At 40.2% G+C, this 27230-nt stretch overlaps 1 protein-coding gene across 9 annotated transcripts in view; it reads left to right on the top strand.

Annotated features, from left to right (window-relative positions):
- Usp54 (ubiquitin specific peptidase 54) overlaps nucleotides 1-27230 on the top strand; it is a 99306-nt gene that overhangs the window by 55428 nt on the left and 16648 nt on the right. For 5 of the 9 annotated variants that reach the window (XM_031362078.1, XM_031362079.1, XM_031362080.1 and 2 more), the window contains 14 exons: nucleotides 623-736; nucleotides 848-930; nucleotides 1738-1843; nucleotides 1949-2095; nucleotides 4831-4980; nucleotides 7622-7790; nucleotides 9464-9634; nucleotides 14076-14207; nucleotides 14346-14723; nucleotides 14953-15184; nucleotides 17961-18094; nucleotides 21557-21724; nucleotides 25434-25568; nucleotides 26441-26636. In XM_031362078.1, the coding sequence (XP_031217938.1) occupies nucleotides 623-736; nucleotides 848-930; nucleotides 1738-1843; nucleotides 1949-2095; nucleotides 4831-4980; nucleotides 7622-7790; nucleotides 9464-9634; nucleotides 14076-14207; nucleotides 14346-14723; nucleotides 14953-15184; nucleotides 17961-18094; nucleotides 21557-21724; nucleotides 25434-25568; nucleotides 26441-26636 (2315 nt within the window). The remainder of the gene's footprint in view (nucleotides 1-622; nucleotides 737-847; nucleotides 931-1737; nucleotides 1844-1948; nucleotides 2096-4830; nucleotides 4981-7621; nucleotides 7791-9463; nucleotides 9635-14075; nucleotides 14208-14345; nucleotides 14724-14952; nucleotides 15185-17960; nucleotides 18095-21556; nucleotides 21725-25433; nucleotides 25569-26440; nucleotides 26637-27230) is intronic. The other 4 variants (XM_031362084.1, XM_031362085.1, XM_031362081.1 and 1 more) reach the window with 3 other exon arrangements.

Below are 27230 nucleotides of genomic sequence, written 5' to 3'. Positions count from 1 at the left end.
ATGACAGTGATAAATATGGAGGAACAGGCTAGTGGTTGCTGGGAGTTAGGAGTATAGGTAGATAGGTGAGGCGTTAAAGAAGTTAGGTGGAGGAGCTTTGTGGTGATGAAACTCTTCTGTATCTTTTTTAAAAAAAGATTTATTTTAAACTTATCTGTATGGAGTGTTTTGCCTGCATGCTGTCTCTGCACCACATGCATATTTGATGCACACAGAAATCAGAAGAGAGCATCAGAGTCCCTGGAACTGGAGTTACAGGCAGTGTGAGCTACTATGTGGGTGCTGGGAATCAAACCCAGGTAGGTCTTCTGGGGGAGCATCAAGTGCTCTTAACTACGGAGCCATCTCTCTAGTACCACTCTTCAGTGTCTGTTTATATGACTGTATATGATGAAATTGCATTAAGTTACATATAAACACAAGTTCTTATAAAACTGTTAAAATCTGAATGATCTATGGGTTATATTTATTTCATTTATCTGTCTATCATCTATCCTTGTAAAAAGATTAAAAAATATTTAGAGATATTTCTGCTTTCCAGGACAGTTGCTGTATCTTGCTGAGTTGCTTCCCACCTTACCAGTTTGGGATTTAAGTTAGTGCTTTTGTGTTTTCCTGTCAGGAAAACCTCCTGATGAGAATTCACTTCCATATTGCGGACGAAACCAAAGAGGATATATGTACTGCTCAACACTGCATTTCCCACCAGAAATTTGCAATGACATTGTTTGAGCAGGTAAACCTAGATCTTGGACTTTTTCTTTAAGAATATTTTACCTGGGGGTGGAGAGTTTCAAAACAATTCATGACTGTGGCTGCTCAGTTTCCATTTTTTCCTCTGGCCCAGTGCGTGTGTACTAGCTGTGGCGCCACTTCTGACCCGCTGCCTTTCATCCAGATGGTGCATTACATCTCTACCACTTCCCTTTGGTGAGTTTGGTGCAGTTCTTTTTTTCCCTTTGCATTGAGTTAGATATAAACACATATAACTTATTTATTTATATAACTTATTTATTTAAATAAGTTCATATAACTTATTTATTTTTATTTTATGTGTATGAATGTTTTATCTGCATGTATGTTTGTACACAATGCTTGTGCCTGGAACCTGCAGTGATCAGGGAGAATGTTGAAGGATCCCCTGGAACTGGGGTTATAGAGAGCCATGAGCTTATATGTGGTGCTAAGAACTGACCCTGGATCCTCTGCAAGAACAACCACTGCCTTTTAACTGTTACTTGAACCATTTTTCCAGACCATTCTTATAGAATCCTTTATTGTACTGTTAGGCATTCCTCCAGTTGATTGGATTTTAACTGAAGGCCACCAAACAGCATATATCCTTATTGCTGAATTTGTACTGTATTACAAAACTTCGGAATTTGTAGACTTATTTGTGGCTAACAAAGTGCAAAGAGAAATGAGGATTCTGTGGGTTTTGGATTTGGTAACTGTGTTTGTAGGACACTGAGACTAGTCAGGACAAGGTAAATGAAAAAAATCACACATACCACACCTTTAATCCCAGCCCTTTGGAGGGAGAGGCTGGTGTATCTCTCTGTGTTGGAGGCCAGACTGACTGGTCTACATAGCAAGTTCCAAGACAGACAGAGAGAGCTGTACAATGGGGCTCTGTCTTAAAGAAAGAAATGAGTTAGGGATTTGTATTTTATTTTTCAGTTTATAATTTAGAATAACACCTAATACCATTACTTTCCTCCTTTCCCCATCTTGAAGTAACCAGGCCATTTGTATGTTGGAAAAGCGAGAGAAACCTTCACCAAGTATGTTTGGTGAGCTGCTTCAGAATGCCAGCACCATGGGGGACCTGCGGAACTGTCCGGTGAGTTAACTCTATGGAATTTAGGATAAGAAGGAGAACCCTGGCTTGTAGCATTGCTGCAGAGCAGGTAGGAATGTTTGAACTAGTTGTGTGTATATATTTCAGAGCAACTGTGGGGAGAGAATCCGGATCCGCCGTGTGTTGATGAATGCACCACAGATTATCACAATTGGGCTGGTTTGGGACTCAGACCATTCAGACTTGGCAGAAGATGTCATCCACAGTCTGGGTACCTGCCTTAAGCTGGGTGATGTATGTATTAGTTACCTTTATTTCTGTATTGTTCAAGCACTGAACAGATATAGCATTTTGGACAGGTATATTTGTATTTCTGTGTGCAGATTCACGAGCCTCATTAGATATATGCTCACATATCACTTATATGAGGATGGTAGAACCCTTTTAGAAAAAGTTGCACAATTTTTACCTTGCTGAACAGGATGGGCAGAACTTAGATACTGGTAAAGAAAAAAAAAAAAAGAATCAGTTTCTATGGGATGCTCATTTTTATACCAGGATGGTGTGGAGAAGTATATTCAAACATGAGATATTAATAGTAAGGTTAAAGAAACAAGCTTTTTGACTTCAGCAACTGAATGAGGTACAAGTTGCTGCCTGAGCCCAAGCACAGGAAATGAGGAAGCACTATCTGTTGAGAAGGTGATTGTCTATGAGGACTCCAGAGATTTAAACCACCAACAAGGCTTCTCCCTTGTGAAGACAGGGAGAGTGGGGCTGGCAGGCAGGATCTGGGGGAGTGTGCCTTGGCTACCTCTCAACAGAGAGGAACAGCGAGGAACAGAGAGAAAAGGCAAGGAGAGAGGCACACTGGCAACTGCCAAGGCTACAGGAGCAGAGAAGATAGTTCTAAGGGGTTCTGTTGTAGCAGGAGGAGGGCCGGATAGCTGGAACAGCTTGGAAACTAGCATGGAGTTCTGACCTGTTGGAAGCTTGTTCAAGTTAATAGAGAGCTAGGTGCCCTCTGGAGATGGAGGAGTGCAATGGCTTCCTCCTGACAAACAGAAATTCACTTTATAAGGTTCTTGAGGAATGCTGAGTATTACCAGGGCAGAATCCTGCCTGAGCTGAGCCCACATTACCATTTTGTGGTGTTAGGACCTTGTTGTGTATTATTTAAACCTCAGCCTGGGGTTTCTACCCCACCTTTGGTTATTGAGTTCCTGGATGAAAGACACACTCACAGCCTTTATATTTACAGTAAGCCCTAAACAGCACAACAGCTGAGCAGCTGTCTGCTCTCCATGCTGTTAGAATCTACTGTATTTTACCGTGTTCCATCTGGGCTGCTCTTAACTCCAATTGGGCAGCCCTCAGGGCCATGCTCCCTGACCCTTAACCCATGGGGGCTTCTCCTTCCTCCTCTCTTGCCCTGCCATCTCCTCCTCCTCCTCCTTCCTTCCTCTTCCTTTTCCTCTTCCTTTTCCTCTTCCTCTTCCTCTTCTTGCTCCTTACCCCCTCCCCAAGCCTACAAAACCTAAACCCCACCTACTTCTCTTCTGCTTAGCTATTGGCTGTCAGCATCTTTATTCACTAATCAGAATTAAGTTGGCAGGGGTGGGGGTCATAGTAGCTACATACAGACTCCAGGTCTGGGGATCTGCACTTAGCATTACAATAGACAGTAAAAGACAAATCCTCAACAGGACTTGGCAGTAATGAAATGGATTAGATGATAATTTAGTGTTTTAGGGATTTTAAAATGTATTTATTTTGGGGAATGGGAAAGAATGTGAGAGTATGTCCCATTCTTATCAGCTCCATGTCCTAAGGTAGGGACAGTCAGTGTTTCCTTCCATTCAAGGAGAACCTGAAAGACCTGTTTCCTTTGTGCTGGTTTCTGTCTGGAATAGTCCTGTGACTAAGGAGAGTCTGTTCTTGTTTTAAAATAGCCACTCTTGAGAATAAATGATTTGTCTGGGGTCACATTTTGGATCTCCTTATCAAGCAATCTAACTGGAATAGGTTGTGCACACTAAGAGTTTTTTAATTTTTTTTTTTGTAGTTTATATATTCTGTTTATTTCTGGCTTGGAGTCAGAATCTCATATACTCCAAGATGGACAACAATGAGATATGTTGCCTCATTCACCCTTGAACTAATCCTTTTGCCTCTACCCCCTTTAGCCTTTACATAAAGGACAAAGGATTACAGGTGTGTGCTATCATGCCTGATTTTGACTTAATTATTTTGATTATTTTTTTCTACTAGGTAACTTTTTAGGTCAGAATCTCTCTTTCTCTTTTTTTCCCCCAGAATCTCTTAACTCAGGTATTTGTATGTCTCTTAACACTTGAGACAGATCTGAGTACATAGAAATTGAAAAAATTTGAAACTTGAATTGTTTTTTATTTGTTTTGAAATTGTTCTGGCTTCTTTTATACCTTAGAAAGAAAATATTGACTCATCATGTAGCACAGGCTGATTTAAGGCTTACAATCCTCCTGCCTTAGCCTCTCAGTGTTGGGATTATAGCATGTGCCACAATATAAATATGTTCACTTTGAGTTCATTTCTAATGAATAATCTGGTCTAGAAAACAATATTTCAGCTTCAGGGGAGAAGCAAATTACAACCATCATTAAGAAATGTTGGTGGCCACTGGACATGGTAGTACACATGTGTAATCGAGTGCTTGGGAAACAGAGGTAGAGGAACAGGAGTTCAGTTGTCTCTAGCTATACAGTGAGTTCAGAGGCAGTCTGGGATACATGAGGCTGCATCTCAATAAAACAACAGATGTTGATGGAAGAGCTAGAGTCCCAGCACTCAGAAGGTTAAGGCTTAAGCATTGCCATGTGTTTGAGGCCAGACTGGCCTACATAGTGAGCCCCTCCAGCAAGGCTACAAGTGTGGTCTTGTTCAGATTTGGGGGAAGGAAGAAAGTGTTGGTGGAGTCTGCTGAAGGGTTATGTTAGATGGTCAACTTTGTGATGGATCTTCCCCTTCTCTCTTTTTCCTTCCTATAGCTGTTTTTCAGAGTGACAGATGACCGGGCCAAGCAGTCTGAACTATACTTAGTAGGAATGATCTGTTACTATGGCAAGCATTATTCTACATTCTTTTTTCAAACAAAGATTCGAAAATGGATGTATTTTGATGATGCTCATGTCAAGGAGGTAGGAATATGCAAGGATCTTGAAGTGCTTGGTGACTGAAATAAAAATAAAATCACATTTATTTGTCTTTAGTTTTTATTTTAATAATTTTGAATGGTTACTCTACAATATTGATAAGGCATACATACTTTCTGACTGCATTGGTTGTTCTTATTTTTCTTAAAAAAAGATTTAATTTTATTTTTTTAAAAAACTGTGTCTATATGTATGCACATTTGTGCTTGCCTGGTTATGTGGGTATGTGCATGTGACTGTAAGCGCCCACAGAGTCCAGCGGTGTCAGCTCTCCCTGAGTCTGAAATTGCAGGTGTTTGTGAGCCACCTGACATGGGTGCTGGGAACTTAATTCTCATCCTCTGTGAGAGCATTAAGCAGTCTTAACTGTTGAGCCATCTCTACAACCCCCAGTTTGTTCTTTTTCTGAATCAGGGTCCTGATTATAGTCCAGGCTGGCCTGGAACTGACAGTGTAGTACAGGCTGTCCTCAAACTTGTAGAAGTCCTCCTTTCTTAGCCCCTCAACTTACAGATAAGAGCTATTACACCTGGCCTTTATCTGTTAAATGTAAGTGCATTTGTTTTAAATCCTATGATAGATAAGAACAGGATATGTTTTATTATTTTCTCAGTCTCTTCTCTAGGCATTCAATATAGTTCTGCTTTTTATTTTGTTTTGTTTTTAAGACTTATTTATTTATTTTATGTATGTGAGTACACTGTAGCTGTCTTCAGATACACCAGAAGAGGGCATCAGATCTCATTATGGATGGTTGTGAGCCACCATGTGGTTGCTGGGAATTGAACACTCAGGACCTCTGGAAGAACAGCCAGTGCTCTTAACTGCTGAGCTATCTCTCCAGCCCTCGTTCTGTTTTCATAGTTGACAAATCATCATCATTATTAAATGGTTTATTTGAATGGGAACATGTAATACAACTAATTAGATTATATGATTAACACAGAGTTGAGGATTTTAAACCTGGCATTATCCATAGTTGATACTTTGTTTCAAGGCTATTAAAAGTTATTCTTTGACGGGCAGTGTTGGTGCATGCCTTTAATCCCAGCACTCAGGAGGCAAAGATAGAGGCAGGTATATCTCTGTGAATTCTAGGACAGCCTTGTCTACAGAGCAAGTTCCAGCACAGCCTACACAAAGAGATCCTGTCTCAAACAAACAAACAAATATAAAAGATTTATCCTTTAAGTCTCATTTCCCTGTAAACATGAAACATGAAACATGGTCTTGTTGAAAGCAGACTGTATGGATAAAATGTTTTAGGTGTCTGCATCCATTAGGAAGCTGCTAGTCATAAAATCAGCAGCTATGAAGACTGCTGACCATATCAATCTATAGATTTGAAGTAAAGTCTTCCATTAATAAAGCTTTTGTCAATTTCCCATATTCTCCTTTTCAGGGGGTAACAAATTACTTGAGCATTAGTTTTTTTTTTAACCTGAAGAGTATTCTTACAAAATATTAAATAAGATTGATATGTGAAAACATAAATTATGCTTCAGTTAAAATAATGGCAACTCACTTTAAGTTTACTAAATGTCTGTTAAGAGTAAACTGTCATACTAGCTGTCTAACTGGCAAACCATAGCTTACACCTAAGAATGTGTCTGGTTCACACTTAAGAAGGGGCAAGTCTAGGGGGTTGGTAAATTGTTTCCATGGCTGTTATATTACCCTTCCTCTGTGACAGCTGAGCTGAATCTATCACAGGGCTAAGAGTGAGAAGTTCAAACTGTCTGTCCCAGGCAGTTTGACATTTTATGTCCTGCCAGGTTTGAAGTCTGAAATTGAATATTGTTTCTTCTAAGGCCCTCTGCAAGACAGTTCCTATTTTGCCTTTCCACTTTGTTAAGGTGATTTTAATATTTAGGAGAAAATTGTGGAGATGAAAATCCTGGAGCTGAGCTCTTAAATCTAATGTCTGTGAAAAGAATTTGATCACCAAAGCAACTTAGACCACATATAACATGTCCACTTTTGTGAGGTTTTATGTATATTTCCAAACTGAATTGATGTTTCACAGAAATAAAATTATTTACATTCATTTTTTTAAATCTATTTTAAAATTTTTTTTTTAGATTTATTTTATGTATATGAGTACACAGTAGCTGTCTTTAGACACGCTAGAAGAAGGCATTGGATCTCATATAGGCTTTTTTGTTTGTTTGTTTTTCGGTTTTTGGTATTTCAAGACAGGGTTTCTCTGTGTAGCCCTGGCTGTCCTGGAGCTCACTCTGTAGACCAGGCTGGCCTCGAACTCAGAAATCCACCTGCCTCTGCCTCCCAAGTGCTGGGATCCCAAGTGATGGGTGCCACTACCACCCAGCTCATTATAGATTTTTGTGAGCCACCATGTGGTTGCTGGGAATTGAACTCAGGACAAAGCCATCTCTCCAGCCCTACATTCATTTTCTTTGCTCTGATACTATTTTAAATGTCTTTTTTTAAAAAAAAGGGTTAATAGAAAGTCATTACGTTTAGATTTCAGATCTTTTGTTTGTTTGTTTTCTTTTTTTTTTTCTACCTAATTCTAATTCTAAGAGAACTACGTTAGGAAAGGAGTTGTGTTTTGAATTGTGGATATGAAGTTAATTGTCATGTTCTTCTGGTGTTTGTGGTTCAGATTGGTCCGAAGTGGAAAGATGTGGTCACCAAATGCATTAAAGGGCATTATCAGCCCTTGCTGCTGCTCTATGCAGATCCCCAGGGTACTCCAGTGTCTGCCCAGGACCTGCCTCCCCACGCTCAGTTCCTGTCATACACCAAGACATGCTATGATAGTGAAGACTCAGGTGAGCAGCTCAGCTCTCCCCACCCCATGTAGTCAGATGGTTGGGCCTCATACACAGGGTTAGCTCGTAGCTAGGAGAAAGAGGATCTATTACAGTAAGAAAGAAATGCCTACTTGTGCGCAAGCTGATTAGCATCCAGCTTTGTGTTCTTGAACTTTCAAGAGTATATTGCTCAAATCAGCTGGCCCAAATCAAAAGTGAGAAGGCAATTATGTTTGTTTGCATTGAGATACTAAAATAAAATTATAAGGGATGCCTCAGTAGCCTTGAACATTCTTAAAGGTTATTGATTCCTATTAGCAGTGTTACAATGGTTTAAGGGAATTCTGAAAAAGATACACATTTATTTTATTTTATGTGTGTGAGTGTTTTGCCTGTATGTACGTTGCACTGTGTTTATGCCTGGTGCCTACAGAATCCAGAAAAGCTCGCTGAATCCTCTGGAACTGGAATTATGGATGGTTATGATCTACCATGTGGGTGTTGGAACCTGAACCCCAAGTTCTCTGCAGGAGCAGAAAGTGCTTCTAACTACTGAGCCATCTCATCAGTCCCCAGCTTAAGTGAATTGTTAATAAACACTACATCACTACAATACTCATTCTTGGAGGGGGAAAAGTTTAAATTCCAGATGTAGAAATGATGGTCCTCAGTGTATGAATCACTTGTTCCAGTATAATCCAACTGACTGGAATTACATAATGCCTTCCTATAGTAGTAACTTTGGGCTTATACCAAAGTAACTATCCCAGGATATCCCACAGAGGCTGATAAAATTTGAACTATACTCCTCATAGTTTGGGTTTGATTTCTATAAAGATATGGGATTGGCCCTTAGTATAGTTTTGAAAGAGAAGGTACTTCTCCATCTCTCCTCTTCCATTGCATCTCCTTCCTGTCTGGTCTGCTGTGTTTCTTCCTGCTGTTTTGTTTTGATTTGGTGTTTCCTTTGAGACAGAGCCTCACTGTGTAGCACAGACCAGCCTGGAACTCACTGTGTGTAGCAGGTTGGCCTCTATTTCATGGTGATCCTCCTGCCTCAGCCTCTTGAATTCTGTGCTTATCCCAGGTCCAACTGCTCTTCCTGCTTTGTACTTCACCCAGGCCTGCCCTATTCCTTCCTTCAGTCAAGCGCTCGTTCGTCTGTTGTGTTTATTTTAGCTGAGGGTCTGGGAAAAAGCCTTCTGTTGGGCATATTCACAGTAAAGAGTGAATAACTGCCTCATAACCTTTTCATAGATACTAAAAATGTACATGTCAAGTTTTTAAAGCAACATGTGTGACAGTGTAGGTGAGAGCTTCTAAGATAGGTGACCAGCTGGCATGTGTGGCAGGTTGGCCTGGGGCTTCATCTATGTAGAGCTTACGTCTCACAACTTTTTCATTTCTTCCACTTTCCCCCATAGGTTTTCTAAAAACCCCACAGTTTTTCACAGTGGCAGGCAAAGTGAGGGCTTCAGCAAGGTAGGGACAGGGGTGGGAGGAATTGTATGTGTGTCTGGATTACCTGGAAGACGGGTGTTGGGAAGAATGTCTCTGTGGTGTATTCTTCTCACCCTTCCTTCTAGGAAGTTCTTGCTTTATGGGTCTTTGTTGCATCTATCTCCTTTCCTCAGGACTGTCGCTGTTCTAGCTTTCCTTACTTTTGCATATGTATCTCCTCCTTCCTTCAGGGAGGGAGCCTTCAATCTCAAGTGATACTCGAACAGATTCCTCAACGGAGAGCTATCCCTACAAACATTCTCACCATGAGTCTGTGGTCAGTCACTTCTCTTCAGATTCTCAGGGGACAGTCATCTATAATGTGGAGAATGATTCCATGTCTCAGAGCAGTCGGGACACAGGTAGGGACTTATACATAGAACCCTGCTGGTCTGATTCAATTCCTACATAGAAAGCCTCCCAAGAAAAAGCCTCTGGAGGCAAGTAGTAAATGATATGCAAGGTAGAAAAATACAGAATTTGGGTAATTGAGTAGGATACAAAGAAACAAGATAGTTCTGAATGAGTAATGATGCTCTATTGCACACAGCAGTACATCAGTAAGGAGCATGTGATATGATTATCAATGTAATTTTTCTTAAGTCTACCTTTGTCCTGATATTCTTTTGATTCCACAATATCTCATTAAACACCTTTTGCCTTGTCTTCTACCTGGCCATGTTTCATTCCATGGTTTTGAATGAAGAGCTTCAAGAGGTGTATTCATGGGTGGTGAATACCTACTTACCTTAATGCTAGGTTTTTGAAGGACAGAGGTGCAAATAAAGAAAAAAACCACCGTCTTATTACTGTACATTCCTTCCGTAAGAATTCTTAAATTGTTTTTTAATCTGTGCTTTTATCAGCGGAAGAAGTCATTATAGGACACAGAAGGAAGAATGTTGAGTGACTATTGAAACAAAAAATCATGAGAAACAGCGTAGCTAAGGCATGAACTATGTCCACTTGCCTAAGGACTTTGTTTTTTGTTTTGTTTTGTTTTTTTGTTTTTTTGTTTTTTTTTTTTTTGAGACAGGGTTTCTCTGTTGTAGCCATGGTTGTCCTGGAACTCACTCTGTAGACCAGGCTGGCCTCAACTCAGAAATCCGCCCGCCTCTGCCTCCCAAGTGCTGGGATTAAAGGCTGGCACCACCACTGCCTGGCTTGCCTAAGGACTTTGAAGATGAGTAAAGCTCATGGCTTCTGATCAATGCTTTATATTCTTTGTGTTTTTTTTTTTTTAATTATTTTTATATGGATAGATATTTTACCTGTGTGCATATCAGTACACCATGTGTGTGCCTAGTACCCACAGAGATCAAAAGAGGTCATTGGGTCCCCTGGAGCTGGAGTTACAGACAGTTGTGAGCTGCCATGTGGTTATTAGGAATTGAATCCAAGTCCTCTGGAAGAGCAGTCAGTGCTATTAACCACTGGCCATTCCTTCCGTTCCCTCAGTAATAGCAGAGTTTCAAACATTTCTAAGAGTCAGAATGCTTGTCCACATGTATTTATCACCTAGTTTCAATAACTGTAATCCAAGACCAAAGTAATTACCTGTACTTTTTAAAAAAAGTACTTTTTATTATTATATATAAGTACACTGTAGCTGACTTCAGATGCATCGGAAAAGGGCGTTGGATCTTGTTATGGGTGGTTGTGAGCCACCGTGTGGTTGCTGGGATTTGAACTCAGGACCTTTGGAAGAGCAGTCAGTGCTCTTACCTGCTAAGCTATCTCACCCCCTCCCCCAATTACTTGTACTTTTACTGATGTCTTTTACTCCTCAATTATTTTGAAGCAAATCCAAGACATTATATTACTTCTTTCACAGATATTCTTATATGTACTACAAAAATATAAATCATTTGTAAACATTTAAAAATAGTAATGAAGGCAGGAGATGTAGGTAGCTCAATGTTTCCCTCATATGTGTGAGTCTCTGTGTTTAATTCCTTCATGGGAACAAAAGGAAAGTGATTCTGCTCATAGCTGCTAACCCAGTCAGTGGTTTGCTATTGCAAGTGCTGTCCTTACTGGCTTGTGTGTTTTCTCCAAAATCAAAAGAGATGTATACATTTTGATGAGTCTTTTCTGTTATTTCATAATTTTTTTGTTTGTTTTTTGTTTTTTTAAGACAGAAAAGGCTCTGTGTAGCCTTGGCTGTCCTGGAACTCACTTTGTAGACCAGGCTGGCCTCAAACTCAGAAATCTGCCTGTCTCTGCCTCTCAAGTTCTGGGATTAAAGGCGTGTGCCACCACCGCCCGGCCATAATTTTTAAAAAAGATTTATTTTACTGGGCTGAGGAGATAGCTCAGTGGTTAAGAGCATTGGCTGTCCTTCCAAAGGATGCAGGTTCAATTCCCAGCCTGTACATGGCAGCTCACAACTATCTGTAACTCCAGTTTTAGGAGATCTGACACCCTCACACAGACAAACATGCAGACAAAAAAACCCAATGCATATAAAATAAAAATAAATACATGTAAAAAATTATTTGTAATCTTAGATGTATGAGTGTTTTTCTTATATGGGTGTGTATGTGCACTGTGTATGTATGCTCCTTGCTCTTATTGGTCAGAAGAGGCTGTCAGATCCCCTGGAACTGGAGTTACAGATGGTTGTAAGCCTTTTTAGGTTACTTCTAAATTTCACTTATTTGTTTTTGATTCTTGCATTTTTTGACAAGGTCTTATTTTGTAGCATAGGTGGGTCTCATATTCTAGATGCCCTTGCTGCAGCCTCCCATGTGCTGGCATTACAGATGTGCTGTACTACACCTGACTTTATTGATTTATTTATTTTTTTAAGTTTTTGAGCTAAGGACTTGGTATGTTGCCTAGGCAGTTCTGAAACTCCTGAGCTCATGTGGTCCTCCTTCCCCAGGGTCTCCATTGGTAGACTACAGATGCATGCCATGCCACATAGGGCACTTTTTTTTTTTTTAAGATTTATGTATTTATTTATTTTATTTATTTATTTTTCTTAAGAGCAGTTTCTATTCTTTTTTTTTAGATTTATTTATTTTTATTATATATTTTATGTGTATGAGTACACTGTAGCTGTACAGGTGGCTGTGAGCCAATCATGTGGCTGTTGGGAATTGAACTCAGTATGGCCCCGCTCGCTCCAGCATAGTATACTGTAGCTATCTTCAGACACACCAGAAGAGGGCATTAGATCTCATTATGGGTGGTTGTGAGCCACCATGTGGTTGGTGGGATCTGAACTAAGGACCTTTGGAATAGCAGTCAGTGCTCTTAACTGCTGAGCCATTTCTCCAGCCCCTATAAAATTTGGTAGTTGTTTTTTTTTTGTTTGTTTGTTTTTGTTTTGTTTTTCGAGACAGAGTTTCTCTGTGTAGCTCTGGCTGTCTTAGAACTCACTTTGTAGACCAGGCTGGCCTGGAACTCAGAAATCTACCTGCCTCTGCCTCCCAAGTGCTGGGATTAAAGGCATGTGCCACCACTGCCTGGCCAACATAGGGTACTTTTAATGAATAGGGGTTTTTTGCTTCCACTTTTCCCTTGCAACTTATGGTTCAAAACTAGGTAATTTAACTTGTGTATTTCCCAGGTTCTGAATTTTGCTGACATCATCTTTATGGTACTTGAGCATTTTCTTCCATCCTGGTTTTTGTATTTGTTTTGTTTTGAGACAGGGTTTCCTTTTGTAGCCCTGTCTTGGAACTAGCTCTGTAGACTAGGCTGGCCTCAAATTCAGAGATTTCTGCCTGCCTCTGCCTACTGAGTGTTGGGACGAAAGGCATGTTAAAGGTGTTCCCCCACTCTCCCACTGAAGAATAATTTTTAATAGCCTTGAAACAAAGCATCACCTATAGATGATGCCAGATTTATGGACCTAGAAGTTTGATTGGACTCATTGATTTTCTCTTGAAAACTGCTGTCTAGATGGTCTTCATTGCAATTGATTTTTAAAGGATATCTTTCTGGAATTGTGGGCCAGAGAGAGGCTCCTCCTGGGAGGCAGTGGTGTACATATGTTATGTTGGAGTGAGGAGAATCCCTCGGGATTTAACCTTGGTATCATTTAGTTGCTGCAGTTGATTTTCTCTTTTTTAAATCTTTCTTTTGGGTTCAAATAAACAAAAATGGATAAAAGCAATAAAAGATTGCATGGGGCAACTGGTTGAATAGTATCCATCACATTCTATTGCTGACAACCTGAGTGTACAAGGCTCTGTATATAACAACATGTGAACATAAATTTGTTAACTTTCATGCATTTGAAAACCTGGGCAGTTTCTATCAGCTTGCCTTCAAACTTAATTTACTTTCTAGGTTCCAGCTGCTTGGCTGATTATATTTTTTACAATCTGTTCTTCTTTTTAATATAACTTAAGCTTATACATTTAAATACTGTAGGCAGGATGTTGGGAAAGGTATACAAAATACAAAGCCCCCTTGGGGTTTCTCAATGGTTACTGATAAAGAATTATGAATTACAATATTTGAGTGAAGTCAGATTTGATGAAGTATAGGTTGGAGAGGAGAATTAAGAAGTTATTAATCAGCAGTTTTAGTTCATAGGTCAACTGAGAAATATAATGAGTTTGGTTTGAGACTGATGATTGTTCAGGATATGTTATAGATTTGGAAGGCTCCACTAACCCCCAGGAGTCTTATACTCAGGTCAGATGGTTCTGGCCCCTACAGTTTCTGATCCATGTATAGAATAAGTTTGTTGCACTATTATTATAAGTCCCAAAGGGAGATTGGATTCTCAGAAGGGTAAGGGTTAGTTTCAGAAAGCAGCTTACTCCCATTTCCTTCTTCTTTCAGGACACCTGACTGATAGTGAATGTAATCAGAAGCACACATCGAAGAAAGGGTCCCTGGTAGAGCGCAGGAGGAACTCGGGCCGTGTTCGGAGGAAAGGCGATGAGCCACAGGCCTCAGGGTACCACAGTGAAGGCAAGCCATCTGCACTCCTATTTCCTCCATTAAACTTCTGTTTTTCTTGCCAAATGGATTTTTCTTACTTTCTCTAGGATGAGGACATTTGTGATTATGTTAAAAGTCTTCATTTCTTTTATTCTCTCTGATTTTTAGGAGAAACACTGAAAGAGAAGCAGGCTCCTAGGAATGCCTCTAAATCCAGCAGCACCAGCAGGCTAAAGGATTTCAAAGAGACAGTAAGCAATATGATCCACAGCAGGCCTTCCTTGGCTTCTCAGACCAGTGCAGGATCTCCCTGTGGAAGCAGGGCAGGAGACCAGCCAGACAAGATGCCACCAAGGAACTTCCCTTCACACTCTCGGGGCTGGGAAACAGAGAGTACCAGTAGTGAGGCAAAATCCAGTTCTTCCAGCAAGTACCGCCCAACATGGAGACCTAAACGAGAATCTCTAAATATTGACAGCATTTTTAGTAAGGACAAAAGGAAGCATTGCGGCTACACCCAGCTTAGGACCTTTCCTGAAGATGCAGGTGAGCAGAGAATAAGGCAACAAGTGAGCTCTCAAATACAATTGATTTATGTGTTTAAAAACCCTGTGTTTTTTAGTATAGCTGGTAAGGAACATTTTTACTCTGATGTCATGTTTTTTGAAGATAGAACTCCAATGAATAATGTCTAGAGGGAGGGTTTAGTTAGATTTTAATTTAGGCAAACACTAAATCTACCTCATTTTCTACACCTGTCCTTTGATTGGGTTAGCTAAAGAATTTACACCAGATGAAGTCAGCAAGCCAACTGCTAATGACATTAAAGATGGTGGACCAAGCTCACAGCATAAACTCTGGGGAACAGCCCGGCCAGGCTCTCATCTTTTAGAGCAGCATCCTCGCCTAATCCAGCGGATGGAATCTGGCTATGAGAGCAGCGAGAGGAACAGCAGCAGCCCTGTCAGTTTGGATGCTGCCCCGCCTGAGAGTGTGAATGTCTACAGGTATTGTCTGGCCTTAAAATAACAATTAAGATAACAATGAAATAACAGTTAAGCAATAACAATAAAATAACAATTGTTATTAACAATTAAAGTAACAATAGTTCTTTGAAGCAGTGTGAGCTTGGAACTTTCAGCTATGGGTAGGCAAGTGAAGAGATAGAGGTTTTAGCACTGACCATATTCTCTACCAGTTTTCCTAGAGCAGCAGCGCCCTCTGTTGGGAGCAGGAGTAAAGGCAGTGGCTTTTTATTTCAAGCATTATCTGTGCAATAACTGTTGTTTGGTATGTATTTAAACACAACACAATAAAGTTGGGGTTGTACAGAGAATGCTTAAGGACTGGTCTTGAATTCATTTTGTAGCCCAGGTTGACTTTAAACTTAAGCTGACTCTCTTGCCTCATTCCAGAGTGCTGAGATGACAGGAATGCCCTACCATACACATCATGAATATTTATAATATTACATTTTTATTTTAAAATAGTTTAGGAGGGGCTGAAGAGATTACGTAGCAGTTAAAAGCACTTGTTGCTTTTGCAAAGGACTCAAATTTGAATTTTAGAACCCAGGTTAGGTAGCACACACACATACACAAAAATAAAAAGTAATTGTTTAGAAAATATTTTTCGGGAGCTGGAGAGATGGCTTCAGAGGTTAAGAACACTGACTGTCAGGACCCAGAGGTCCTGAGTTCAATTCCTAGCAACCACATGGTGGCTCACAACCATCTGTAGTGGGGTCCAATGCCCTCTTGTGGTGTGTCTGAAGAGAACGACAGTGTACTCATATACATAAAATAAATAAATATATCTTAAAAAAAAAAAAGAAAATATTTTTTCAATAAAAGAATGAGTTAGTGAATTAAAACCAGAGAAGACATCTAGCCTGTAACTTTTTCTGTCTTAGTTTTGGATTTCTGGGAAACAGATTATGAAACCATTGATAATCCTAATCTCACAGGGTAGCGATGGCAGTTTGGTGGAGCTCATTATGCCCTGCTTAAGGCTGCATCTTCCCTCAATGCATTGTTTTTACTGAGTTGCTGTAGGAGCAGTGTTCTTAACCTTCTAGCTGTTTTGAAAAGTGTGATTATATCTTCTGCCAGGATGTTGGCATCTACTTATTCTTCTGCATTGATCTCATCTGCCTACTGGACCCTGTTCAGTTTTATTCATGAGGAAATGTGACAAAGGTTTAAGAAGTTGGGCTTGAGTGGGTAGAGTACTGGTCTTCTCAGTCTTGTCCTTCAAAACAAAAGACTTCAGTAACAAAGAGGAAGATAATACATATGAGAATATGTTCATCAATTCATGTCATAAATTCTGAATGTTTACTAGATCCCAGATACTATTAGATGCACAAGATGTCAAGGAAATAAGATTTTAAAAAGTAGCTATAACAGAATGAGTGAGTTTATTAAGCAAGCAAAAGATAAAAGAATGAACAATGGGCAGCAAATTTGTAATAAGACATAATAAAATCTTATGTATTAAAACATTCAGAGATGACTGGAGTGCCTCAGTTGAGAACACAAACAAAAGGTCCCATCGTCAGTCTGGAGCTCACAGACATTCAGCAGGAGATTGACAGGGGAGCCTCCTGAAGCAGTCAGTGTGTGCTCCTGCTTGAGAGCCCTGAGCAGAGCAGAGTGCTCCTTGCCTGAGGCTTCTAAGTAAAAGAGCAAATGATAGCAAATAACACCATCAAATTGGGGCTTGCAGTCCTCCAGCAGAAGTTGTCTGGAGAAGCTGAGCAGCCAGCTGTAGCTCCCACTGAGAGAGTCCAGGTACAGGGTCCACTTCTGTCCTTTCTATGGATGACCTTCTAATTCCTATTCCTATTGTAGGCATTTGTATATTGTGCTATAAACAATAATAGCCTTGGTTGGAGATAGTCTGCCACTTACTAGTTCTTATTAAGGATACAGTATTTTATTTTGGTTTGTTTTGTTTTAGTTAAATTATTTTTTTAAACATTTTATGTGGAGGGGCAGGGGGTGGTTGGAGGAGAACTTGTGAAAGTCAGTTTTCTTCCATCACTTGTGTTCCTTGGTTTGATCTCAAGTCACCAGGTCATGTAGCAAGCACCTTTTACCTACTGAGCCATCTTACCAGTCCAAAGACAATGTTTTTAACTCTCTTAGCAGCTTGCTGTTTTTCTGTTTGCTAGAGTTTGTGAGCCTGTCTGCCTAGGACAGGGAGTTTCAAGGAGACCAGCCAGGGCCTCCTCACCCTCAGTGTTCCCTCCCCTCCCCTCCCCACTTTTCTTCTCCTCTCTTTTCCTTTTTTGAGACATAATTTTTCTGTATAGTCTTAGTTGGTCTGGAACTCACTTTATAGACCAGACTGGCCTTGAACTCACAGAGATCCACCTGCGTGCTGGGATTAAAGACATTCTCCATCATATTCCTCCCCGGAATCTTTAACAAGCATAAATAGAGTATTTACCAATCAATACAATGTATATTACAGAAGCTGCTCTCTCTCTCTCTCTCTCTCTCTCTCTCTCCCCCCCCCTCTCTCTCCCACTTCCCTCCCTCCCTCCCTCATCCCCCCAAATCTGAGAGGAATTTTTGTTCAATTCTTGTTGTTTAAGCCTGGTATTCCTAGGCTTATTTTCTTGCCTCAGCCTCAGGAGTAGGTGCATTATGATTTTGATCCTTGACCCTTGGTTCCCAAGCATTTATGATGTTTGCTTTCTGTTTTAAATTTTAGTCTTAGGAATGTTGTTAGAAGCCACTGTTTGAAACTTTTTATACTCTGGATTCTCTTTTGAAGGGATCAAAGCACAAAGAGACCTGTTGGGTTTGTTCCTTCTTGGCGTCATATTCCAAAGTCTCACAGCAGTAGCATTCTGGAGGTAGACTCTACAGCTCCCATGACCGGCTGGACAAAGACTCAACCTCTCTCAGGTAAACAGGATTTGGGAAACTGGATTTGACCACCAGTTCTATTTGGGAATTAACTTTATTGAGCATACTTAAACTAGTAGACAGTTGTTTGAGAATTCTAACAAAATGTAATGTGTGTGCTAGAGAGCTAGCTCAGTTAGTTAGTGCTTGTTAAACACCATGAAGACCTGAGTTCAATTGCCAGCATGCTGTAGAGGCATATTCATGGAGCACACTGGGTAGTCAGCCAGCCAGAGCTGAATCAGCAAGTCCCAGGTCCTACTGAGAGAACATGTCTCAAAAAGAAAAGTGAATGTACTAAGGATAGTAGTCAAGTTTGACCACATCTACCAATGAGTACACACACCCATACAGGCATGCCCACCCCCGAGTGTAAGCGTGGAGGCTGTTCAGCTTCTTTCTTTCTGTTTCTCTAGTTTTTGTTTTCTTGGCTTGTCTGAATGTTTTAACATTGGAAAGAATTTTGTGGAAATGAGGAGGAACAGTAATATAGTGCATGATGGTAAAAATGGTTCCATTCTTTTTTTTTGCTATTTGTTTTTTGTTTTTTGTATTTTTGAGACAGGGTTTCTCTGTGTAGCCCTGGCTGTCCTGGAACTCACTCTGTAGACCAGGCTGGCCTCGAACTCAGAAATCTGCCTGCCTCTGCCTCCCAAGTGCTGGGATTAAAGGCGTGCGCCACCACCGCCCGGCGGTTCCATTCTTTAGAAGAATAAGTCCTAGGGCTTTCCTTTGTATAGGCAACCTCTTGAGAAATGAATTCCTCAGTGATTTGTATTGTGAACTGTGATACAACAGAGACATGTGGGCAAAATTAGGAATTAGCAATTCAAGTTTACCCTTGCCTATGTGTCATAGTCTCATTTACCAGTTGATTGATAGTTACTGAATGGTCCTGATAGTTAGATGGAAAGGCATATGCACAAACAGTAATAAGAAGGTGTGAACTTGCTTTCTCCATCTGTGGAGACTGAGAGTTTTGCTGGGTATAGTAGTCTAGGCTGATAGCTGTGATCTCTTGGGGTCTTTAAGACCTCTGCCCAGACCTTTCTAGCTTTCAGAGTCTCAGATGAGAAATCAGATATAATTCTGATAGGTCTGCCTTTATATGCTACATGACCTTTTTCCCTTGCTGCTTTTATAATTCTTTCTTTGTTCTGTATATTTTCTGTTTTGATTATTATCTGGCAGGGGGATTTTCATTTCTAATCTAATCTTTTTGGTAAGCTTCATGTACCTTTTATAGGCATTTCTTTCTTTAGGTTAGGGAAATTTTCTTCTAGGATTTTGTTGAAGATGTCTTCTGGGCCTTTGAGCTGGGAGTCCTCTCCTCCTCCTGTTCCCAGGATGTGCCTCATCCTGCAGAGACTTGATGTGTGGGGGTAGGGGTGCTGTGTTAGTGGGACTTGATGTGTGGGGGTAGGGGTGCTGTGTTAGTGAGACTTGATGTGTGGGGGTAGGGGTGCTGTGTTAGTGGGACCTGATGTGTGGGGGTAGGGGTGCTATGTTAGTGGGACCTGATAAGTGGGGTTAGGGGTGCTGTGTTAGTGGGGGACCTTTGAGAAGGTGAAGGTGGAATGCAGGTAGGATATGCGTGAGGTAGTACTGGGAGGAGAGGAAGGACTGATATTGGGTTGTAACGTGAGTACATACATACGTATATTGAAGGCATGTTGCTTGGTATGTGTACTGACACTTGCTAGGCAGAGAAATGTATAGAAGCAGGTATGCTTGAAATATTGGTTAACTTAAAGTAAAGGACTGGCAGAAAATATGCCTGCTTCCTAATGAAATTATATACTGTCTTATTGTTTACATTTTAATTTATTTTATGTAGAGTAAAATTACTTTAAGAAACTTGTGAATGTGGATGAACTGACTACCCCTTATATTCTCTTCAGAAAGGTGGCACCTTTTCAGGATAATAAAAATTGAGTCTCATGGTTTGCCCTGTTAGTCCACAGTTGTGGATTAGCTGGACAGAATAGAATCTTCTAATCTCAGCAGGCAAAAGATATTTAGCAAAATGATGACAACACTTTTTTAGTCACATATACACATGTACTCACACGTGAGGAAGTGTGTGTGTGTCTTCGTGTGCTTGTGCACACGCCCCCCACCCACTAAACCAAAAGATAAAAGAAACCCAGCTTTAGAAAGAAATTTGCTCCAACAATTCAATAACTGTCTTTTACCTCCTGAAACTGAATGAGCCAGTGTTAACACCACACACATACACACACACATACACACACACACACACTCATAATATAAAACTGTTAAAATTGAAGTTACACTAGGCATACTATTCTATCCCTCACACTTTTATTTGATTTATCATGTATATCATTCTCAATCTATTTAGATTCATCAATGAACTAGAATTTTTACTATGGATATTTTACAAACTGATTTAAACAGATGGTGGAAATTAAGAGAGAGAGAAAAATGACTAATTTTTTTTTTTAGTACCAGGAATTGAACCCAGGATTTTGGGGGCTCATGTATGTTAGGCAAGTGTGCTGTCACTGAGCTATATCCCAGCATCTTTTTTTGCTGTTGTTTTGGTTTCTGAGACAGGCTCTTTTTTTTATAGCCTGTACTGGCCTGAAACTGAATATTATAGCTCAGTCAGGCCTTGAACTGATGTCAGTTGCTTTGTTTCCGCTTCTCAAGTGCTGACATCACAGGTATTAGTACCACATCCAGATACTTTCTGAGCCAAGGTCTCATGAGGTTGTCTAGGCTGGCTTTGAATTTATTCTATAAATTGTGTAGGCTTTTTATCCTCTTCCACCCCCATCTGGAGTAGCTGGATCATGGGCCTGTGTCAACAGTCCCAGCAGGATTTATCCTACTTGACTTGAAGACAACTCTGCCATTTGCCATTTGTGTTAGCTTTCTTTTCTTCTAAAAAGGATAACCCATGTCCCTTTTACCGTATCACTTGAGAGAAATAAATGAAGTAATATATGTAAAAATGCTTTTAAAATTGTTCTTAGTATATTGAAAATGCTTAAGAAGGGGTTGGTGAGATGGCTCAGCGGGTAAGAGCACTGACTGCTCTTCTAAAGGTCCTGAGTTCAAATCCCAGCAACCACATGGTGGCTCACAACCACCTGTTATGAGATCTGACACCCTCTTCTGGTGTGTCTGAAGACAGCTATAGTGTACTTATGTATAATAATAAATAAATAAAAGAAAAAGAAAGAAAATGCTTAAGGAATATTAGGAGTTACACTGTTGCCATTCATGCAATATTGAAAATATACATGTTGTAAACATCATCATTATTCATGGCCTGTGTTGCTCTCTCTCTGAATCTAATAAAGAAAAAGTATCCAAAACATGACTGGAAAGCAAGAGTTCCAAAGGGAAAATGGCATAATGACTATAAGGTTAACAGATAATTCACCTTGATTCTGGAAGTGTTGTAATTTATCTTCTTTGCTTCTATCTCAGATGGGGAGATCACCTCTAAAAGTGAGTTGGATGAACTACAGGAAGAAGTGGCCAGGCGGGCCCAGGAACAGGAACTGCGAAAGAAACGGGAGAAGGAATTAGAAGCTGCTAAAGGGTTTAATCCTCATCCCAGCCGATACATGGACTTGGATGAACTGCAGAATCAGGGTAATTGTGAGAATTAGGCTGTAGATAATGGGGACAGAGAGAAAAGGCAAAGTATAAGATCCACACTTGGAAATCTACTATTTACCAACATTTGATTTTATCTCAGTTCAACTACTGTAATGAGAGCTAAGTTTTGAATTGAGAAACTTATTGATTAGAGATAGCACTACTAGGAACATTCACTAAAAGCCTGAAGGTTAGTGGCTAGAGAGATGTCTTGGTGGTTAAGAGCACTCACTGATCTTCTTCTAGAGGACCTGGATTTGATTCTCAGCACCCACATAGTGGCTCACAACCATTTGCAACTCCAGTCTCAGGGCATCAAATGCCCTCTTCTGGCATCCACAGGCACCAAAACCACATGAGGTACACAGACATATATGTAGGCAAAATACCTGTAATACACAAAATTTTTTAAAAAAATTTAAAGCCCCAAGGTTTGAGACAGCACATTATTGAATTACTCAGGGAAAAATGTTCGTATAACATCTAGAAAATATATAAGTAAAACAAGTCTTAATTGTAAGAGCCCCAAAGCTTCTCCTAATGTAGTGCTGGAGCCTGAGCTTGAGGCAGTGCGGACACAGCGGGGCTCTCTCTGAGCTGTATTCCCAGCTGTAATTTGCTAGTTTTGTTTCTGTTTTTGGTTTTAGGGTTGGGGTTGTTTTCTAGATGGGGTTCTCTCTTTGTCCTCCAGGCGGGCCTTGTACTCAGATCTTCCTGCCTTAGCCTCCCAAGTAACTGGGGTGGCAGCTTCTACCACCATACCCATCCATAATTAATTTTTGATCCTATGACAGCTCATTCCTAAATAAATCTTAGATAATATACATAGACTTAAACACCCCCAAATGGCTCATAGTGGTTACTTACCCCAATCAAAAGCACAAAAACAAATTAGTTTTAGATTGCCATTACTGCCAAGAGACTAGTCTTCAAAATAGGAGTTTAACAGCTTGAGGTAATCTTCTTTATATAGGCTTTGAAACATTTACCTAAGTTTTACTTTCTCTAAAATGAATTTATTGCTCTTATTACTCAGAATCTGCTGATCAAACAGCATGAAGTCTAGGATTTAGTGCCCTTGGACTGGCTGCTTTTTCTCAGCTCTTTCCATACTTAAAGGAGCTTTTTTGGACTAAGTAGTCTCAATTGAGGACAGCTTTTCTTCTAACCTTACTGTGGTCTTTTCTTTTCTTTTCTTTCTTTTTGTGATATTGGGGACTGAACGCAGGGCCTCATACTTGCCAAGTCTCTATGGCCGAGTCCATCATCTGCCCCCTAGTTTCTTTTGATTCATAACAATTTTCGTCTTCTATTTCTCATATTATTTGTTATGCTTATTTCAAAATGAGTTTTAAAGCCTGGTGTGGTAGCATGGACCTTTAATTTCAGCACATAGGAGGCAAGGCAGGGCAAAATCTCTGAGTTCATGGCTAGTCTGGTCTACAGAATTAGTTCCAGTACAGCCACCGAAGAGAAACCCTGTCTCAAAACCAAACCAAACCAACCAACTAGTCAAACAAACAAAACCAAAAAGAAAAGGGCTTTAAAATTTCAATTCCTCTTAGCTGTTTCTATATTCAGTAATTAATTTTTCATTTTGAACTCAAGTCTTAATAGTTTGATGTTCCAATTTTATATTGTTCTATGTTTGTATGTTTGTATGTGTACAGATGCACATGTATGTTCGAGTGCATGTGGAAGGCAGAGGACAACCTTAGATGTTGTCTACCTTTTTTCTTCATTCCCTGGAATATGTTCTTTATTCTGGAATCTAACTGAGTAAGCCCGTCTGGTTGGCTAGTGAGCCTCAAGGACATACCTGTCTCTGCCTCCCCAGTGCTGGGTTACAAATGGACACTCCTACCTGGCTTGATTCCATGTGATCTCATGCTTGAAAGACAAATGCTTTATCTCCTCAGCTTCCTCCTCATCTCCTCATCTTTTTTTTTTTTTACCTCCACCCCCCCCTTTTTTTTTTGAGACCAGGTTTCATCACTTTTGAGCCTTGGCTGGCCCAGAGTGCTCTTTGTAGATCAGTTGTCCTCACATGTGTAGTGAGATGATAGGTATGTGCCACCATTCCTAGTTTAAAGTTTACATTTCTACTGAAAGAGGGATCTTGTCATCTTTGACCTTGTCTTTCCCATCCTCTCTTAGTTACACCATGCATTAGAGTTGAACAGGAATCCTGCTCATTGTGTTTCATTATCAGTTTTTGATAACTTCTGATATAGCCTCATCAAAGAGAGCACAGCCTGGAATGCAGAGATTCTAGATGATAAAAATTTAAATCTGCTATACTGATTCAGTAACTATAATTTGCCTAGATCTTTGTAAAGTTGAGAACTTTTACATGTCTGAACCTCAGAAGTGCTGGGATTACATGTGTGTACTCCATGCCTGGCCCTTCTTTTCCCTCAAGCTACCACCTCTAATTGTAAAGATGTTTAGGCCCAGTTGATTACAATCATAATGAAAGAACTTTGGGTCCAGGGCTGAGGGAAATCAGAGATGTAGAGATGAGATAGAAATTGACTGCCAAGGTTTTCAGAACCAACCTACTTTCCACTGTCTTTGCTTTCTAAAAGCTAACTGCTGTAGAAATTGAATTGTTATGCTTCTGACAAAGCTTTTCTTACCATGTCCATCTTTAGGTGAGTTGAGGATAGGGCAAGGGTGACATGATGAAGAAAAATGACTCAGATTTTTTTATCCCAGTATAGTTTATTTTATTTCTTTTCTGTTATTTTGAGTTTTTGAGATACAATCTCATTATGTAACCATGAAATATCTGGCTTCTAACTTGCTATGTAGATCAGGGATCTTCCTGCCTCTAGAGTACTGGGGATAACAGGCATGTGCCATCATACCTGGCTTGATATTTCATTCTTCCAGCCCCTGTGAGCATGTGAAGGCTCAATGTCAATTCCAAATGTAGGTGAAGTAATATTATAACTTCCTACCAGCTTATGGTTAGAGATGACTAGAAGTGTCTTCACTGTATGTCTTAGTCCTTTCATCTGTCACTGTTCTTGGACTCCTCTTTTATATCTCCTTTGACCTACATGCATTTTGGGAATAGAGAGAAATACTCTTAAGTTGTTATTTGAGAGGTGGGTTTTTAGAGATGGATACTTTTGGTGAGTGGGGCATGATAAGAGTAAAAACATTTCATTGCTAAAGAAAGGTCAGTCCATGCTACAGTAGATTTATTGAAGTAGAAACAGTAGACCACCTCAAGCCCAAGAAGTGTACTCACCCAGCAGAGTGGTGAAGAGGGAACTGAAGCTATAGAAGAAGCGGCACGGGTGATGTTCTGCAGAATAGTAAAGCCATGCTGTGGTTACAGCAGTAAGTCTAGGGTGTCTGACGGTTGACAGGGTGTGTCCTGATATTTTGTGGAGGCAGTTCAGTTCTAGACACAAGAGTCCTGTTGCTACTATGGACAATACTTTGTTCTTTCCTTGAGAAGAGGTATTAGAGTTGGGATAGTAGTATGGCATTCATACTAGGCCCCTGCCCCACCTTTTCCTGGCCTTGGTTAGATCTCAGTTAAGGCAAAAGTGAATGCCTTGGTTGTTCTAAAGACTTCTTAATAGCCATGGACAGGTAGACCAGGGGCTTAACAACAAGGATCTGTGTGTCCCAAAGAGAAGAAACAGTATGTCGGAGAAGTTGGAATTAACTATAATAAAAATGAAAGTGCTGGCCCTTTCAGGGAGGAGTGACGTCTTTGAAAGGTCCTTGCAAGAGGCAAATTCAATATTTGAAGAGTCGCTGCATCTGGAACAAAAGGGAGACTGTGCTGCAGCTCTGGCTCTCTGTAACGAAGCTATCTGTAAGTAACTCATCTGCTATGGCTATGGCGTTTCCTGACTAACTCCACAATAGGTACTAGTGTTGTCACGCAGATGGCCATAGGGACAGTTTTTAATGTCTCTTGTGTTCCCAAGGGGAGGCCAATTAGCAATCTTTCCCCTTTAGATTTCAAAATGTACCTGGTGGTGTCACTGTGGTCTGTGGACATTACTGGAACAACCTCAACAGGAAACCACAGATGGATTTTAGCCCAAATAAAGTTAGACTTCAGATATAAGGTTAGCCTACTCTTTCTCTAGTCCCTGACTAATGAGTAGGCAAAATGGCTCTGACTCCTTAGGTAGTAACTTTTCATTGTAATATTCTATTCTTTTTGTCCTTCCCTGCCTTTCTGGTATGCAGTACCATACTGTAACAGCAAGGGGCTCAGGCTAAGAATTGGTACCTGACTCTTAAATATGACTCCATGAAGCTGTGCTCTGTAGAGACAGGCGCAGGTTTGGACCTTATTTTTTTTGCCATTGGCCATCAGAAAGGGGGAGCTGGGAGCAGAATATGGAGACCAGAGTCAAACAGGTCAGTGAAAAGATGAGAGCAACCTTCATGTGCTAGTTTATCTTCCTGCTCCTTTTAAGTTTTGTTTTATTTTCTTTAGTGTTTTGTTTGTTTAAATTTTAATTAACTTTTTTGGCCTCCGTGGCTTTCATGAATGTTTTCCTAGAGCCAGAGCTGGTTCTGCGCTCTTGACAGCGCATGCACAGTCCATGCTTTGCATTCCTGCTGTGTGTTTTATTTTACTGCCTATCTTTGCTTGGTTTTAGTTTAGTTTTTGTTCTTTTATTTTTGTTTGTATTTTGTGTTGTTTCTGCTATATTTTCTTTTGCATTTTAGCTAAACTAAGACTTACCCTGCATGATGCCAGCTCTAGCACGCACAGCAGAGCCCTAGTCGATAAGAAGTTGCAAATCAGTATTCGAAAAGCACGAAGCCTTCAGGATCGCATGCAGCAACAACCATCATCGCAGCAGCCGGTGCAGCCCTCAGCCTCTCTCCCATCACAGGGGGGCACCCTCCCTCAGCCGACAAGGTAGTGCTCGAGAACCACGTTAGCTTATGGACATCAGGGGAGGCAGTGACCATGGGTACTCCATAGCAAGAACTCTTCTCTTCTTCACTACCAGGGAAAAGAGAAAAATATACGACTAAGGTTTTCTTCTCTAAGGTCATACACACAAAAGCTCATTGCACAGATGGTCCTTTGCTTAATAATTCCTAGAAAGATGCAAAAAAGTACAAAATAACAAGCTATTCAAATTTCCTGGATTTGTGTAGTAGCAACATGATTGTTATAGTTGCGTTTATTATGTTCTTATACATGGAATCTGATTGTACCTTTCATGTTGTTGTAGTAACCGTTTAATTTGGGATTTCAATGTTTCCCATCTCACAGAGAAAAGAACCAGTTTTTCTTGCTTTGATTAAGCCATAGGGAAGAGACACAAAGATTTTCTTTGTTTGCTTCTCTAAGGTCAGGACAAGGAGAAAGTCCCAAGAAGTACTGGTATAGTTCCCACATTTTAGGGGTATAAATATAACTATAATAAAAGTAGATAACTTTTTCTGTGTGTGTGTGTGTGTATGTTTTGCTGGGAATAAAACCCAGGAACTTGTATATACTATA

Source organism: Mastomys coucha, unplaced genomic scaffold (assembly GCF_008632895.1).
Source record: "Mastomys coucha isolate ucsf_1 unplaced genomic scaffold, UCSF_Mcou_1 pScaffold9, whole genome shotgun sequence".
Classification (NCBI taxonomy): Eukaryota; Metazoa; Chordata; class Mammalia; order Rodentia; family Muridae; genus Mastomys; species Mastomys coucha.
This window is presented reverse-complemented; position numbering and strand designations above follow the sequence as displayed.